This window comes from Pogona vitticeps, chromosome 1 (genome assembly GCF_051106095.1).
Source record: "Pogona vitticeps strain Pit_001003342236 chromosome 1, PviZW2.1, whole genome shotgun sequence".
Lineage (NCBI taxonomy): Eukaryota > Metazoa > Chordata > Lepidosauria > Squamata > Agamidae > Pogona > Pogona vitticeps.
Window position 1 is genome coordinate 184332299 of NC_135783.1, and position 18573 is coordinate 184350871.

Sequence of the window (18573 nt, forward strand, 5' to 3'; positions counted from 1 at the left end):
TCAGTTGTTCTCACACTTCAGATATGCACCTGCATTTTCTCCTTTGGTGGGAACACACTTGAGGACATCTTTGTAACCAAAATGCAGTAACATTGTGCAAAACGGCGTCTCTGTCTCCATGCTGTCCTAAGCGGTAGCAGTGATCGCTTCTTTTTGCCTCACGAAGCACAGAGACAACTCTACCTCATCAGCTCACTTAAGGAAGAGAAATGAAGGGTAACTGAGGGTGCAATCAGACTGCAGTGAAGGCACATGTCAGATTGTACCCTTGCGAAAAAGTAGTAGCCCTACAGCTGGACCAAAAAGGTCCAGGTTGGGCTCGAGCACAATTTGCGTTATGTCGTGTGATTGCTGGGAAATAGATCACATCAGAATACCACTGAGGAAGGAGAAAAGGTTCCTAGAAAACAGACCATCCAACTCTGTACCCTCCACGTACTCGTAACTAGTGTATTTCTCCTCATCCTGTGAAGAAAAGGAAGGCAGCCTTGGTGAAATCACTGAGAGGGTCTGTGTAGTGGGTCTTGGCCTCAAAATCAGACCCCCTACAACACCTTCCACAGGAGCAAGTCCAGACAGTAATGACCATGCCTATAGAAAACGGCACCTGAAGATTATGTACTGCAGTTGACAAGTTGCACATGTTTTCTAATAGGATGTCTCTTTCCTCAGCACTGTCACATTGTCTTAGAGTCAGACTGTTAAGCACAAACTTGCAGCTTTCTCTCTCTCTCTCTCTCTCTCTTATTTTAGAAGAATTACATGTTGCGCTGACCCCAGCTCAGGGAAAATATCCTAAGGCATGAAAGCGATAAACACGTGCAGGACTTAAAGACAGAGAGAGAAAGTTTCACTGGAGGCAACTGAAGTTAGACACACAACATTTTGAAGAAACAGGTGGTGTAAACTATTTGGATCAGGGCTGCATGTTTATTCCAGAGTAGAAAAATAAGCATTTAACATAGCCTCTAATTTGATCTTCAGTCTTCTCTTGGAGAGGAACCTGCCAGTTTAAGTTCAGAGCCATTCAATTATCATTTAATGGGGATGCCTGGCACGGCAAAGGTCAGCCTTCTTAAGCCCAGCAATTCACAGTGGTGTCGTTTCTGCCTTTCCCATTAAGTGAAATAGGAAAGAACAGTTGGGGGAGGGGAAGGGCTAAAAGGGGGGGAGGACCCACAGCCCCCCTCCACCTTCTGCATTGCTGGTTGAATCTAAGACAAGGCAGGTTCCCTCATGAGATTTCTCTATCCAGGAAAATTAGGGATGTCTATGGCGGAAATAAAAACCAACAACAAACATGAATCTGAGACTAAACTGCCTTCACTTTTTAGTGTGCAAGGAATTATTTAAAAGTCACGAAAAACATCCAAGAGGCTGGAACACTGGGTAATGTTACTTGAAGAAAGTTCAAATTGATGAAAGAAGCACATTACCCAATAACTTATAAATGCTACAACACAGAAAAATACTGGTGCATAGTTTGTTGGCTAGCATTTATGCCTGATCTCAAAGGTTTTTAAGTTTACTCAAACTATGAAGTTAAGCAGAACTAAATGTCTGTACAGACAATTGGGGATCCGTATAATCTAGAGATGGCCAAGGCTAGTTTTATAGGAGCCGTAGAGTATCTAGACTGCAGAGCAGCCACAGGAACGTCAGGACTTCCCAGGCCCGTAAGTTGTTTGACCAAGAGCAAACTGGACAATAACAAATACTTACAATCTATATTGACATTGTCCTGCAGTTTATTTGATAATACCATTTGATTGTTCTACTAAGTACTGGCTAGCTAAAAGCTGCACTGTTATGAACAAACAAACAAAAACAAATTTGGGTATACTGTGCAAAGCTATTAAAGTAAGAAACAAGATATGGTAGGTTATTACAATTAAGAAAACATTCAGTAACTTACCACAACTGAAAAAAGTTTCACAAACTATTTTTGCTAGGGAGAGGGAGGGAAGGGGAAAGCACCTTTAAGTGAGAAACATTGGGGGGAGGAATGCATCACGGTGACTCTTCCTTCTTTCCCACTCCTCATGCCACCAAAGTCACAGCTGGGACCGAGAGGACAGGAGCGTCCGCCGAAGTCTCTATCCTTGGGGGGCATAAATTATATTGAGAAACTCTTGTCATATTGCTGCATAAAGGTCTGGGCTCTGTGGGGCCTGGCGCAAGATGCTTTCGCCGTGTCTTTTCTGAGTGTGTGAAGTTTTCCATGCTTTTAGCAGGGGCGGACTGTTCTTGGGTTTTAATTGGGCCTTTGTGTTTTGGCCGGAAGCTGTTATGGTGTTGTCTTCTGTACTCATTCCGGGAGCTTCCCTTGGGGGCGTTCTGGTCTGATTCCACGCTGGCACTTGGTGGTTTAAGAGGTCCGTTGATTCGAAAGCTGTGATACTGTGTGTGAAATCTTCGTCTCTGGCTGGAAGGCCCATTCTGTCAATGAGAGAGCAAGAAGCGGAATCGTCAGTTTGTCTGGCCTACCAAACTGTAGGGTTGGGTTTTTGTTTTTGTAACAATCTAGTGCAATTATTCTGACGTCAGCAGCAGCTATTAAATGTGTGAGGTTCAGGACCCTGAAGGCAGCCTTAAAGCCATATCTACTACAGACAACCTGCCCCTTGGAACCAGAGCGCCAGACATTAAAGAAATGCATCATCAGCAATAGATGACTTTTCCCCCCTATAAGATACAACCCACATGGCTAATTTTAAAAAAAGCAAGACAACAACTAGTAATCCCTATGTTTTCCTTGCTTTTGTCGGTGGTAACCTACACTTACTCCTAAACTGAATTATTTGTTTAACTACATAGATTTATTTAGATTATTTTATCTGTCCTTTTGGCAGCTTACCCAAGGAAGCTCATGACAGATCAACAACAAATGATAGAATATGAACCAGCAATAAAGCATTTTTTTAAAAAAACGTATAAAACTGTAAAATATATAGATGACCAAGGCCTAAGTCCAACTGCTTGTCCCAACTAGTCTGCCAGCAAATCAATGGGATACACGTAAGCATTGATTTACACGTAAGTATTGATTTACCATTGAGGAATTGATTCAGTGGCACTACAGTATTCTATTAGCAATTGCAATTGCATTTAGGATAGAAGAGTTATTTTTAAGTGTATTTTTGCAAACAGTAATGAAAAAGTAACTATAAAGAATGCCATCAGTAATTAGCAATGAGTAACAAGTAATGTTATTTCTTAGTAGCCAAGTAATTTACTTCTAAAGTTGCAAAGAACAAAATACTTTTAAAGGAGAAATACTCCAGGCTCTGCCTGGACCTGTAGAAGGAGCAGCAAAATGGGAGAGGGTGCTCATCAGCCTAAATTGCTGGAAGACTGCATCCCTTTGATACTGGGACAAAATTGCCAGTGCAGACCATTAGGGCTGCCTTCACTATGAAACAGTGTGTCTTAGAATAGTGGTTCCCAAACTTGGGCCCCTAGATGTTCTTGTTTTACAACAGCATGAAGCTCTAAATTTTGATTATGCTAGACAAGGCTTCTGGACGTTGTCGTCCAAGAACATCTGGGGCCCCTAATTTTGGATCCATTGTCCTAGAGCTGCATTCTGAGAAGTGAAATATCTTCCAGGGACCCCAAGCTTTCAGTGACCTGATGCAGTCCTATGGTACCACAGAGCCTTTGTATCTGTAGGGACTGGCTGGTGGTGATCAACCCAGGACACACCAGATGGCAAGAGACTACTAGTGGTTACCTAGAAAAGCTTGATACTTGCTTTACTTTCATCGTTTCCTTATCTTCCCAATTGGCCATGCAATAAATCTTGGTGAGAGACCAAGAGAGGCAGCAAATGCTACATCAGAGCTTCCTCTGCTCTTCACTGGCCCATCTATCACCCACTGCCTTGGGGCAAAGAATGGAACAGCAAAGAAGGTGTGTGAAAATAACTCTGAACACCCACTCCTCAAGGGTTGTTTCCCCATCCCACCCCTGAGATCCTAACAAGTTAAAGTATTGGACCGCTGTGATTTTTACTATCTTTTAGAATTCTACTTCTACCCTTTGTTGAAGGGATTTATATTCTTAAAGGTGAGATAGGCAATTTTAAGAAATAATAGAATATTGGCTTTTTTTTTAAAAAAAATAATCCCATGTGAACTGCTGAAACACTTTATTTTAGACGATGTAATCCTATAGGACTGATTTGATAGTTTCTCAACTCAATGCAGCATTAATAGGGCCTAAATCCTCTTGCCTAGTTATGCTGGTATAACACAAACAGTGTAACTTTGGCAAATTGCATTCCATTGAGAAACCACCATAGACGTTAGCAGTTGTATGTTGAGTCAGGCAACTCAGTATGCAACAGATAATGTCGATTTGAAAGTTCTAGGCTAAAATGTAAAAAAGGACGTTGTAAAATATAAGGCTAGTATGCTTTTAGAAACAAGGAGCATAAACATTTGCTCCCGCAAGCCTCCTGTGGCTACACAAGCCAGAGAGCGCTACATTGGCAACAGTGGGGACTTCTGATTGCACAAGGGAAGGCTGGATTCTCCATTGTACAATTGGCAGGGAAAGAGAAACCACATGATGAACAGACTGTTCCTCTGGTGCCTTTGCGCCCAACAGGATACCAGGCTTAAGAGTGGTGGAGTATTTTACTCAGCTTTAGGGCTGTAGAGGAATGTTGATACTTGGAGATCTTTAAGAATATACTTTGAAGAAATGTCGTTTTGCTCAATTCCATTCTTGAGACTAAAAACCAAAAGTTTCAAGGTCACACCCAAGACAGCTGCCACATCCAAAAGCATTTAAAGCTGCAGTCCTCTTTGGTAAGGGTTGTGGTGGGAAGGATTCCAGCATTTGGTAGGAGGATTGATTTTTCAGGATTCCTGGAAGTCAACTCCAGATACCTGTTTCCAATTGCTGTTCTCATGCAGTTGTACATTTTGTCTCCCTGTCTTCAATGATGGAACTATGAGTCACTCACTGTTCTTTGGCTCTCACCTGTTTATTTGTTGAAGGTATCTGAGGAGAAGATTCTGTGGTGCTGGAGGCAGCCTGGCTTGAAGCTTTAGCAGTTGCCCCTTTGTCATCAGGAGTCTTGGCACGAGTCCGACTAGAAGATTTCCGGCCGGGTGTGTTTTGAACATTAGTTGCCACGTGCAAGCGGGCTGACTGAAGCAGCGTGCTGGATGGCGTTCTTGAGGAATAATTGTTCTTTGGATGCGAAACTACAAGGAAGAGGAATGCCAACATGTAATGTTATATTGAACAATAAATCATTGTTGATTCTGGAATGGCGCCAGCTGAACCCAAGCAGAAGACCATTCTTTATGTTGTCAAATTAAATGTTTATAGAAAATATCTCGTTTAACTCATTTTCCTTTTCATGATGTTATCTCAGAGAAATTCTTAATGGAATTATGCTGGGGCTATTGTCCATTCATCTATACAGATACAAGATGTTCTAGGGAACTGAAAATACTCTGGTGCAACTGAGGACAAAACTATGACTATATGCCACAAACTCTGGTGCATTTAAGGAAAAACTACACGTTGCAACAAACAACAAGTTACTGTTGATCTGTCCCTCTTTCTTTCTTCTTCCTTATCATCTAGAACAGACCTGGGCAAAGTGCGAGTTCTGACTGTTACTCTTGAGCCGCAGGCTGCGGAGCTTGCTGCTCAAGAGGCCAGAAGCGATCCTTGCACAGGTGACGTGATGACGCATCACGTTGCCAGTGCGGGATAGAAGACAGTCGGAGAGGAAGGCCGCGGGGGAACAGAGGACAGGTGAGTTTGCCAAGTGTTGGGGTTTTTTCCTCCCCCTCCTTGCGGTGAATGAATTACAACACTCACATGGTTAATTCCCTAGCACAGTTCAGATTTTTCATGTGGCTCCCTATAGAAATTAATTGCCCACCTCTGATCTAGAACAACACACACAAATACACAACTCTGTTATTCCATCTAGTCTGCTCTTGTCTACTCCAGTACCTCTCAGTGCTTCATCCCCAAATGAGACTGGATTGCAACTCCCAGAACCATTGACCTTTGGCAGTGCTGCCTGAAACAATGGGGAGTTTGAGGTCCAACAACACTGGGGACCGCCAGTACACTTTAATCAGCAGTGGCCCTCCGAAATCTTGAGTAGGGATCTGTGCCCTCATCTGCCCTGTGATGCTTTTTTCAGGTGGTCAGAGACTGAACTTGAGACCACTGGTATGCAGAGCTTATGGTCTCTCACAGAGTTATCCTGCCCTGGAATTGTAGCAGTTAAAATTCATAGTGCAATGACACTCTACAGTTCTTTATCTTGTCTTCATTATGAAGAAGAGGATAGAAGAAAAGAAAGCTATTATCAGTCAAATTAGGCTGTTTGATCGTAGAGAAGAGGCTAATCAGGGTGAGGCACTTGTGGCCCTCCAGATACTGATCTTCAGTTCTTCCGCCCCCTGCCCTCCCCATGGCCAGGAATCAGCCATGTAGCTTATTAACATCTGGAGGATAATTGTTTTCTATTTCTGGAACAAAAGAATCCAGGAATTTGTATCTGACTTATATAGCAAGAAGAAAGTGCTGGCCCTTGTGAAGCTGGCAAGGTGGTCAAGCAGGGTCATTTTGACTGGGCTTCAGGAAGCAAAATGTGTTGGGCCACCACACTTGACCTCCATCGCCTTTTACAGATACTTCAGTGTAAGGAAGGGCTTTTCGTTTTGTTGTGGTTTCAGCTGATCTCACCTCTTCTTCCCTTCCCTCTTTCTGTTCTGATAAGATAGTGTTTTTTTTCCTATTTTAATCATTCCTTTTTACTGGCTTCTTACTAATTTGATGTTTGAAGGTAGGATATAATTTGTTTTAAAAATGAATGCCTTTTTTCTTCCCCTCTTAAAATAAAAATTTTAAAAAATCTTAAGCACGTGTTATTGAACTGTCATGTCTTAGAATATTTACAGGTAAACTTTGGATTTGCATGACCCTTAAACCACACTGAAGCTTCATGATGAACCTACAAGTGTTACACCATGATATCTGAATAAAGCCCACTGAATTTAATGGAACTGAGCAGACAAGGGTAGGAGCGGACTCTGAGTGTCATCTTCCTCCACCCGCCCCTCGAGCACTTTAGTGTACAGTGGTGCCTCACTGGACGGTTACCTCACATGGCAGTTTTTTCGCTAGACATTGACTTTTTGCGATCGCTATCGCGATTCGCAAAACAGTAATTCCTATGGGGGAATTTCACTGGACAATGTTTGGTCCCTGCTTCGCAAACCAATTTTCACTAGACAACGATTTTGACAGCTCCCTCCGTACTTGCAAAACGGGTGTTTTTGGGACCTAAGCTTCACAAGACAGCTATTTAAACAGCTGATTGGTGGTTCGCAAAGCGGCTTTCCTATGGTCGATCTTCGCTAGACAATGGCGATTCTTCTCCATTGAAACACATTAAACAGGTTTCAATGCATTCAAATGGGGAAATGCTATTCGCTAGACGATGACTTCGCTAAACAGCGATTTCAGTGGAATGGATTATCATCATCTAGCGAGGCACCACTGTATTTCCTTTGGACTACTAGAAGAAATTTCTGAAGTACTAATTCAGAAAATAAAATGAACATGGCACACTTATCTTAGTTTTATTTACTAAATATTAATCAAAATAGTTAATGAGAGCCCAGTACACTTAAGAGTTCAGATTCCTGGAAATGTTTCAGAAAAAAAGCCACACCACTACTTGCGGTGTGAAGTTTTGGCACAGCTCTCTCAGTCCATTTCTAGATGGAAACCGCGGTTAGGTACAGCTACTTAATCGTTATTTCTTTGGGGGGATTCATGCTTGGCATTTATTGTCTTCTGAAACAGCCACAATAATAGAGGAAAAAGAAAAACTCCATCCAACCTATTTCTAACTTCTGTGATCAGTCCCTGTTTTATCAGGGGATTTTACAGAATGGAGCATGTCGGGGTCAATGACACCAGAAACCTGTGCTGTACAAGAAGAGGGAAGATTTACTCAGGAAAGGACTGAAGGGTACCTATAACAGAAGCATCTCTCCTCCACTTGCACACCCCAGTTTCAAGCTCCCCATCATGCTTCCCAAGGAGAAAGGCAGGGAGGAGAGAGGCACAGACTGTGCTCGGGCCAGGAAGACTCACATCCTTCTCTGTGTCAAAGTCACAAGGCTTGCTTAGAAGCACCATGACTTACTTTCTCCACACTGTAAAATCTGACTCTTCAGATGTTCGATATCACAGGAAAAGCGGGCAGATCGACCCAGTTCTTCGTCATATTTACGTTCACTTACAAAATGCTAAAGAAAAGAGAAAAGTTACTTTGTTATACATTGCCCCATGTGATCAGCCAGAAAACAAAGAAGCCATTATAAAGTTTACATGCAGTTTAAGAAGAGGCATGAACCAGTTTCTGGATACAGTATTTAAAAAATCACTTATGAAATGTTCTCACAACTGTTTGGTCAGAACCCATAGCACAGGGTGCATGTTAGTTGCCATCAAGTTGGAACCAACTTACAGTGACCCTAACAAAGCTGTACTGTATCCGTATCCACACCCCATACACAAGGCCTCACAAGGCTGTACTTTATCCATGTATATATGTATATATATATATATATATATAGTATATATATATTTATATATAGTATATATATATATATATATATAGTATATATATAATATATATATATATATCTCCATATATATATATATATTATATATTATATATATATATATATATATATATATATATATATATATAGTAATATATACTATAGTATCTCCATATATACTATATACATATATATATCTCCATATATATATATATATATATATATATATATATATATATATATATATATAGTATCTCCATATATATATATATATCTCTCCATATATATATATATATATATATATATATCTCCATATATATATATATATATATATATATATATATATATATATATATATATATTATTATATATATATATATGATTATATATATATATATACTATATATATATATATATATATATATATATATATATATATATATATTATATATATATATATATATATATTATATATATATATATTATATATATCTCCATATATATACTCCATTTATAATGGGACTTTCTTGGAGGTGGGATGGGGACGGGACTTGCAGCTGGTAAAAAAAACATTGCACTGTTGTATGTTCCAGAGCAAGGGAGGAAGAACACAAAGAATGTCCTTAAGATTCACAGATGTGGGGAGAAGTTGACAACCTTGGCCATCACTAATGCCATCTGTGGCTGTCATGCATACGCACCCTACATGCCTTATTTTGATGAACACCCCATTCACCTTCTGCAATATGAAACAAAGTAGACACTGATGTGATAGCAGTGCTTCTTCATGGTCATTTGGCAGAAACACTTCGCAATGCTGCTGCTCGCCACCACATTCCCACCAGCTATGCAGATATCAAGCTTCCCATCAATCCACACACCTACAGATATCATCATTCCCTGATACCAATTTTATTCAATTTCTGGTTACTTTCTGTTTTTATAAAAATGACATCCCACACACATTTTAGCCCCTCCCATTAAGTTTCTGGTCACAGTTCCATCTCCTGATTTATCTTCTCTGTACAGTGTGTACACGTGTGTGAGAGATGAAACACTGTGTTCTCAGCTAAAGAGCGGCTTGCTGATTGGAGCAAGACGATGCCTCTCTGTATACAGGTAATGTGTGAATGGCAGCCCTGGGGCACTGAACTGCAATGAATGTAAGGTAGTGCATGTCCTGTATAGTTCAGAGAATACACCTGCAAAGAAAAATCACAGAAATCTGGAGCCTGAAACTTGTTTTTAACCAAAGGCATGTTCAAGTGTTATAGCCTAAAAGCAGGAGAGTCAATAACTGTTGCCCCCCCAAACTTCCCCAGATGTCAGTCACTGCTTCATGATCAATGGGAAGATCTGACGAGGCATTCACAGGTGTGCTGAACTGTCCATGCCTGCAGTGCTTCCATGACTGGGAGCTCTTGAACATGGAAGCACTGTAAACATCTTCAACCAAGGATACATACAAGTACTTTTCCAGGTCATTTTACTGGATATGCAGATGACTAGTGACTTCTGGGATTTAGCAGAGGGCATACTCCTATGGCCTGCAACAATTACAGCCCTCCTTCCTTTAGCCCTATAACACGTGAATTGGGCCCATCTTCGTGTATAATTTACTGTATATGAATGATCCGTACTTCCATTTTTCACTGCATGAAATCATACAGTTAAGGCCATGTTTGTACTGAAATCTCAGGTGTCTGCCCTGTATATTCCTCTAGGAAGGCACAATCTCTAATTCAGATAGAAATGGATTGAAAAACCTTAATTTCAGCCCGCAGTTCTGCCAGTTGCGTCTCCGCCATCTGACTGGCCAAATCTGTTAGCCTCTTCAATTCTTCCGCTTTCTTCTGACGAGCAGTTAGGATTTCCACTGCAGAACAAGAAAGGATAATTCAAGCAACTGTCCATAGGGCAACAACATGAGTACTTCACAGTAACAAGTAGAAGACACACTCACAATGATGAATTAACAATGCGCCCACCAGTGAATGAAAGCAGTTTTCATGCAAATCGTTTCTTCACTGCTTACAATGTCCAGTACAATTTACTACAAATCCCAGTGTTTTACATTTCTTTGCCCTCACTCTCTATCATGCATGTGCATGGCTGGGGAAAGAAGAGGGCAAACGCAGACTTGCATGATATCAAGATGTGAATACATTGTACTAGATGTCAAAGAGCAGGAGGAGGAAATCCAGACATAAAGCTCCTGCTTTTGTTGGCTGTCACGTGTCTTACTATAGCAGCTTGGTGGGCCCAGAATCAAGAGATTCATTAGGGTGCCAGTCATTTCCAGTTCTTATTCTCAGTGCTTTTTGGCACAAGTGGAGGTAAAATTGCCCACCACTTGCCAAGTTTATTTGAGCATTGTGTGATTGAATTATGCTTAAAATGGAAACCAATTTTCAGTGTGTAATCTGGCAGACGCTGTATGTTTACTTTTTCTAAATTTCTGAATACTTAGGGATTGCCATTTGATTGGCTTAATTTTTTTATTTTAATTTTCTGTTACCTTGCCTGCTCATTCCTTGTTTATTTGTTGAAATAGCTAGACAAACTTACTAAAGGAAGATTTACTTACTGGCTTCTTCTTTAACTTTGTCAATCTCTGCCATTAAAGCCACTTCTTTGTCTATTATGCTGCAAGTTAAAAACAAAGTGATTTAGTTCATCACAGCAGAAATATAACATTTTATGCAACTATATCCTTTGGAAGGACTTACAAACAACAATGTCGTCATTTTTGTTATATAATATAAAAATATTCTAGAAAGCATTTGTCTAGATGCAGACAAATTTAAGAAATCAGTGTGGCTTTCACTGATTAGAGCTCATCAGATGCATCATTAGTTCAATAAAATCACACCTCATCAGTATCCTATTCTGGTGCACTGTTAAGTATTAGCAAACTGATTTTGCATTAATCAACAGAATACAATAATCGTGCCAAACACTAACTAGGTAGTCCTGCTCTTTGGCCAGCACATTTGGTTCTTCCTGTCTTTTGTTAGCTTCTTTAATCTTCCCCTGACCCAACTTACCAGTTTCAGATTCAGGCAAATGCACTTAACCCTTCCTTACAAGTAACTTAAATCTTTTTTTAGCACTATGAAATTCAGAACTAATTCCAGTGCATCAAAGTTTCTGTAATGGTTGAATCACGTAATATTCATTCCTGTGCCTATAGGATCATAAGAACATAATAAGGGGAGGCGACAGATTCAGAGTTGGAAGCAATCTTACATCTCATGTGCATAACCTGATCATAACTTTCGACTGATCAGACAAATCCCTGGGGAAAATGCCCTGGGGAATAGCTCATGGCTGTACTTTCAGGTATTTCAGTTTTCTGGATCTCCCATCTCTACTGAACTCTCCCCTCCTTCCTTTAGGATTTTTACCCATGGGTTGTAATCCAACTTTTTTTTAATTCCCCCCCCCCTTGAAATTCAGTTTCCTGAAGTCCCAAGACCCTCATCTGAGTAAGCCTACTTTTCACAAATGTTTCAGTCTTGAATTACAAGATGACATTCTCATTTTGCTTACAATTGCTACCATTTCGATCCTGTTTTCCCTAGGCGTAAGGATTAGGTCCAGCACAGCAGTGCTCTCTGCTCCTGCCCCAACCCACTATTTCTTTTTTTTTTTCCACTTTTTTGACTTTCTGAGAGCTAGGCAGAAGCTTAGTCAAAGAGCAGGTGCTATATCTGGAGAAGGTTCAGATTCAAGCCTCAGGTAAAACTAGGGGAAAAAAGCTTGCCTGTAACCAGTCAAAATCAGCCACATGGGCTCAACCAGTATAAGGCAACTTCCTCTCTTCCTAATAAGGCCAGCATGCCATCAAATAAGATTTCAACTTACGGTGACCCTTTCCAGGGTCTTCTAGCTACAGAGTACTCAGAAGTGGAGGATTCTTCTGGGGCCACTTCTGGGACCACATAGGTTGCCCAACGCCACACAGGCTGGCTCTTCTGAGTTGCACAGTGGGGGAATAAAAATCCCACCCCTGGCTCTTCAGTCAGATACGTAACTCACCAAGCTATCCAGCTAGATCTTCCTGTGATAATTTAACTAAACACTGTTCAGGTCCCTAACAGCACAGTATGTTCCTAAGGGGCACTACCTTGAAATCCCTCACATGATTCCTCCCAAAGAAGACAGTGATGCTACTCTGGTTCTTACCCCAGTTTCACATGCTGGGACTCCTTTTTTGTGTTTAATTAACTGTTGCTTGCATCTATTGGACCACTATATGTTTGTATACATACTGAAAGCGTTTGATTTAGCAACACTTCAGAAGAAATTTACAGAGCTCCAATGCATTCCCCAGGAGATGGCGCTCTCTGCATGTATCTTATGTTGTTCAGCAAAAGGATAACTCGAATCAGAACCATCAGTGTTGTGAAAGGCAGGAACGTTTTGCGTCCTCTGCACCCACCACAACGTGATTTTCTAGTGATTGATTCTAGTGGCCAGAAACATCTTTGGTTCTGATCCCCTTCACTATTGGTGTGCATGGCATAGGCTTATTGTCATCAAATTAGTGTGACTGTGGCTGTGCAATTGTCGCCTCCATACTTTCTGAGATGGTTAAAGAATATTTTTTGCAAGTTGGAGCTCACTGGTCTTCAGATTTCTCCTTGTCCAGTTCTGGTACTTCAGATCAAAGACTGGGGTCTGCGTGAAGAAGACTGTGCTTTTGTTGTTGTTTTTAGCATCAAGAGTAAAGAACAAGCTGGCTTAAATGGAAGTTGAGTCATGGCAACTGGACTTCTTTCTCGTTACGTTGAAACATTTCGCTACTCATCCAAGTAGCTTCTTCAGTCTGAGGAGAGTTGGCAGGAGATCCCTGATATGTCCTCCATGTTGGTTTCACTTCCCCCTGGTCTAAGCCAACATGGAGGACATATCAGGGATCTCCTACCAACTCTCCTCAGACTGAAGAAGCTGCCTGGATGAGTAGCGAAATGCTTCAGCCTAACAAGAAAGAAGTCCAGTTGCCTTGACTCAACTTCCAGATAACGTCACCTGGATGACTGAGAATCCTCACAGATATAAGCTGGTTTACAGTATTCCAAGGTATTGAGGCGACCTCGATCTCTTATGCCAAATTTGGACTTCTAAGCACTCTCAAACTCCAAACCTGATCTTTAAGGACAAGTATAATTCCATCTTGAACAGGATAAATACTTGATGTATCACTTATCAACAGCACTCCTGTTATGAATAATACCATGGCTGAAATCCTGTTGCTTAGGATAGTAAGGATGCAAGTACACAACAATGAAAAGTCCGTTTGATTCAAAATTTTTAAAATCAAGTTCCAACACATTTCTGCTGGCATAATCGATGTAATCGTCCAGACAGATACAAGCAATTATTGTGTTACAGGAAGTCAGCAAGCTGGAATGAGAAAGCTGTGGAATGAGACCAACAATTTTCACCAAGATGACCAGGGCAAGATCCAGATGTTGTATGGGGATGGCTGAATTGGGCTGACTTCATGTTGTTTTGGAAAGCCTCGGAGCTTTCTGCCTCCCCACACAGAAAATCCAAACCAACAGGCTGCTTTGAAGGATTTTCACAGAAAGCAACACAAATGGCTTCCTTAACCACATCAGACTTGTCACTGGTTATAAACTTTGTTTAATAAGAACCCCATGTTCTAAACCAGGGTTCTGCTTGATTCTGCATTCTCAGAAATGAAAGCAAACTAAATGTGGTGAGGGAGATGCCATAGCTGATTTATATACACTCTAAAAGGGAGGCTGGTTTTATCTAGAAAAACAGAACTATCCTCTTCATTTTTGCCACACACACAGATGGAGTTACTAGAAAAAGAGGCAGTTCTTCACAGAGACCAGATAAGAGATAGAGTAACCCGGTGGACCTCTTCAGATCAAGCAGGTCTTATCAAACGAAATACAGGGGAAAACCTCATATTTCATTAATGGGTAATGCTGAGGACGTCTAGCAATGATGGCTTGTAATACAAAGCATCCATGTTTGTAACATTCCTTCTCTTTAAAGCAAAGCAAAGCAAAGCGTGCTGCTTATATACCGCCCCATAGCGCTTCAAGCACTCTCTGGGCGCTTTACAATTTAATTATGCAGGCTACACATTTTTAGAGCCAGGCACCCTTATTCTGAAACCTTTATTCCAATTATAGAACACATTTCAAACTGATGCTTGGTGTTGGTATTGCCTGCATTCATCTCATTCACTTCTCCTGCCTGGACTGGGCTAAGGAAAGGTTTAACCCAGGCTTGTCCAACCTGCGGCCCAGGTCGCCTCGCAATGCGGCCCAGTGCAATTTTTTATTTTAAAAGAAATTCCAAAGTTTCAAGTTACACTGCCGGCGCTTGCGGCCGGGGCACGTCACAACAGTAGAGGGGGAGAGAGGGAAGGAAGGAAGGAGTGGGAGGGGAGGGGAGAGGGGGCTGCGTGACTGCATTGCGCCATCCCTGTCAATAGGTGGACCCCCTCCCGGCCCCATAAAGCCACCAGAGTCGAAGCTGGAAGCCTCTGCTGTCTGAGATCGCAGCTGCCGGTAAGCACACTTGGAGCAGGCTGCAGAGGACAGCTAGGGCTGCCCCCCCCATGCGGCCCAAACCAAATTTATGTGCGGCCCCAACCAAATTTTCATCTTCTAATGTGGCCCAGGGAAGGTGAAAGGTTGGACACCCCCGGTTTAACCATTCCTGGATGTCTCCTTCTTTGCAGAGCAGAATGGACCTTCGCAGAGGTAAGCTAATGTCACATTTTAGTCTATTCTTAGTAACTCTTTGTATGTGTGTGTACGTGTGAGAAATCTTCCAGTCCTAATCTTTAAACTACCAGATCCCACTGCCTACACCTACATTATCCACTTCTGCTAGAAAACGTCTACTTCCTTGCAGGACAGCTAGTGTAGTATACAAGACAGAATTCGAGTCTCCACTAAGCCAATAAGCTTGCTGGATGACTCTGAGCAGACAGTTGCTACATTTGCTTCCAGATGGTTTTGGAACTAGAGATGGGCATGAATTGGTTTGTCCCAGTTCGTCCTTTTTTGTAAAAGTGGCAACACAGCTGCTGCTGCTCCCCTCTCCCCTGCTTCCTCTGGCTCAAAGAACCATTCACCAGGGCCAGCATGCTAGCTTCTGGCTCCTCTTCAACTGATCTTCCAGTCCTGTCAACAGCTCAGGCTTCTCTGCCCTGCCCTCTTGGATGATCAGGCAAAAGGGCAGGGCAGAGAAGTCTGGGCTCTTAGTCATGACTGGAAGATTAGCCAAGGAGGTGGGGGAAAACCATGCAAACTGTGTCTAGTGAGTGGTTAGATCTGCTGAGGATGCTGTGTTGCTACCTTTATGGACTGGGACGAACTGGGATGAACTTGCTTGTGCCCATCTCTATTCAGAACCAATAGCATTCCAAACTAGTGATTATATACCGCATCAGAAAACCACACGGAAATTCCAATTAAAAGCCCAATAGAAAAGCCCAAAACAACATGTTACAATAGAAGGTGAAAAAAAAGGCACACACTTTTCATTTCTTTAATAAAGCATGCAAAGTAAGGGACAAAGAATTACTTGTGTGTTTAATGCAAATATAGGCATAATTAAAGATCTAGAAACGTGATTAGAAGCTTTGTCAATCAACTGATGAACAGAAACACTGCCTGGCTAGGGAAAAAATATAGACAGGCTCTCAATTCAGCTATGATCCCAAGAGGATGGCCATTAAATTACATATTTTTGCAATGCTTCAGAATGCAATATTGTTCCATTATTAACCAAGCTGTATCCTATTTGCACAAAAGCCAGGATTTGCATACCAAGCCAGATTATACATCATTCTTATTCTGGCTGCAGAAATGAAGCTTGATAGACGTTTCAAGCATAAGGAAAATCAACTAAACTGAAATCCCCAAATAAACTATCCAGGAAAGAGTTATGATAGGTAAACACAAGTTTTTTTCTTTCTTTTTTTACAAGATTATACAAGAAGACACCCTAAGAAAATGTTCTACATTCTAGTCAAAACATTTTACAAAGTAACTTTATCAGCATCACATTCTGGAAGCATCCATTACAGGTATTAAATTTGTCTGTTAAAGTGTTGAAAAGGTCAACTTTAATCTAATAATAATAATAATAATAATAATAATAATAATAATAATAATAATAATAATAATAATAATAATAATAATAATAATAATAATAATAATAATAATAATAATAATAAATGTGCCATTCTGTTGATTCAGACTTATTGCAGCCCTTCCAGGGTTTGCCAGGTAGAGGATATCAGAGTGGTTTACCAGTTCCTGCTCCTAGTGGCCCTCTAGGGCTGCGCAGCTTGCCCAAGGCTACACAGACTGCCTCTTCTTCTAGGTGGCACAGTGGGAAGTCAAACTCCTAGCCCTGTCATCTGAAGATGCCGGCCACAGAGACTGGTGAATCATTAGGAAGAACAACCTTCAGAACATGGCCAAAGAGCCCGAAAAACCCACAACAACCATCCTAGCCCTGGATTCACAGCCAGATACTCCAACTAACCACAACATGTTTTGCATCAGAGTAACAAGCACTTAATTCACAGTGTCGGATCAGTAATCTAAAACAGTGGTCCCCAACCTCCAGATGTTCTTGGAACTCAACTCCCAGAAATCCTGGCCAGCAGAAGTGGTGGTGAAAGCTTCTGGCAGTTGTAGTCCAAGAACATCTGGAGGCCCAAGGTTGGGGACCACTGATCTAAAAGATGTATCCCATCAGGTAAAATCACACACTTGTCAGCTACACTTTATACTTCCTACTGCAATATTGTCTATGTGGGCTTCAATCATTGGGTGTGATGCTGAGAAAACCTTTTATCATAAAACTGGTGGAGGGGTTTTACATCCAAAGGGCACATGAGCTGTCGGTGCCAATAACTGCATGTGTGCATATACGCAAGCATAGTTTAGGCTACCCTCCAATTCCTTTCCCTCTTCTTAACCACCAAAACTGTGTTCAGGGTGTGAAGATGAATGCTTCTCGCTGCCTCACTCGCCTTCACCAGGATGACTAGGAGAGCAAAGGGGGCTTTCACCTCTTCCCATTCCAGCAATCTGGATCAACAGGAGCGGGAATCTGGAGGTGGGGTGGAGGTTAAAGACTCCTGAAAATCTCAGAGAGCTTTCTTCAAATTCCCAGAGCCAAAGCTTTAAATGCCCCCCTCCCCCTCTAGTAATGTTACATTATGGTCACTATCATGGAAGTCCGTCTGAAGCCTCGGCCCATTGCAGCAACCACTAGATGCCGCTGCCACCGCCAGTGCTCTCTAGAGTGCACAGGGACACTCATCCTTAAACACCCCATCTTCTTGCACAACTGGGACCCTGTGAGGGAAGCAAGTGGTTGGTTTTACCCAACCCGTTTCCCTACAGATTCAGGTCCCTACCAGCCTGCTTCTGTAGGGAAGGGGAATGTGCAGGGATCACTCTTCCTACCCCTGGTCAGTGTAATAGCCACGGAGGCAGACCCAGCCTCCATGGAAGGGAGCTAACTGATGGAGCACCTGCACAGGGGCACAAAGCCAACCGATGAGGGCCACAGATGGGCCATGTATTGCCCACCCCCTGTTGCAAAATGTGCACTAATTTGTTAAAGACGGAGAAGGTGCTTAACATAAACACAGTTTAAATATACAGTAATTTAATTTAAAATTAATAAATTTTACTTTTAAAAAACCATTAGTTGTCTCTCATGCTTCAAGAGTAACACCTTCAGCTAAAAGAAAAAAGTAAGCACAATTTACCAATCGTTATTTCTAGGTAAACATAGGTTGGGAAGAATAAATATGAAGGAAGATTTTTTTGCCTTTAGCAGACACAAAAAATGTGAGAAAACTGTCTTTTGTTCACATTCCTGAATACCTATTAATAGGAACCTTCGACTTGATCATTCTAATGATCAGGTCTGA

At 41.5% G+C, this 18573-nt stretch overlaps 1 protein-coding gene across 6 annotated transcripts in view; it reads right to left on the reverse strand.

Moving 5' to 3' along the window:
* Positions 1-910: 910 nt before the first annotated feature.
* Positions 911-18573, reverse strand: part of SPATS2L (spermatogenesis associated serine rich 2 like) — an 83533-nt gene continuing 65870 nt past the window's right edge. For all 6 annotated transcript variants that reach the window (XM_078379944.1, XM_020795298.3, XM_072979069.2 and 3 more), the window contains 5 exons: positions 11206-11264; positions 10385-10494; positions 8198-8300; positions 4990-5216; positions 911-2439 (listed from right to left, as the gene is read on the reverse strand). In XM_078379944.1, coding sequence (XP_078236070.1) covers positions 2041-2439; positions 4990-5216; positions 8198-8300; positions 10385-10494; positions 11206-11264 — 898 coding nt within the window. In that variant the 3' untranslated portion in view covers positions 911-2040. The remainder of the gene's footprint in view (positions 2440-4989; positions 5217-8197; positions 8301-10384; positions 10495-11205; positions 11265-18573) is intronic.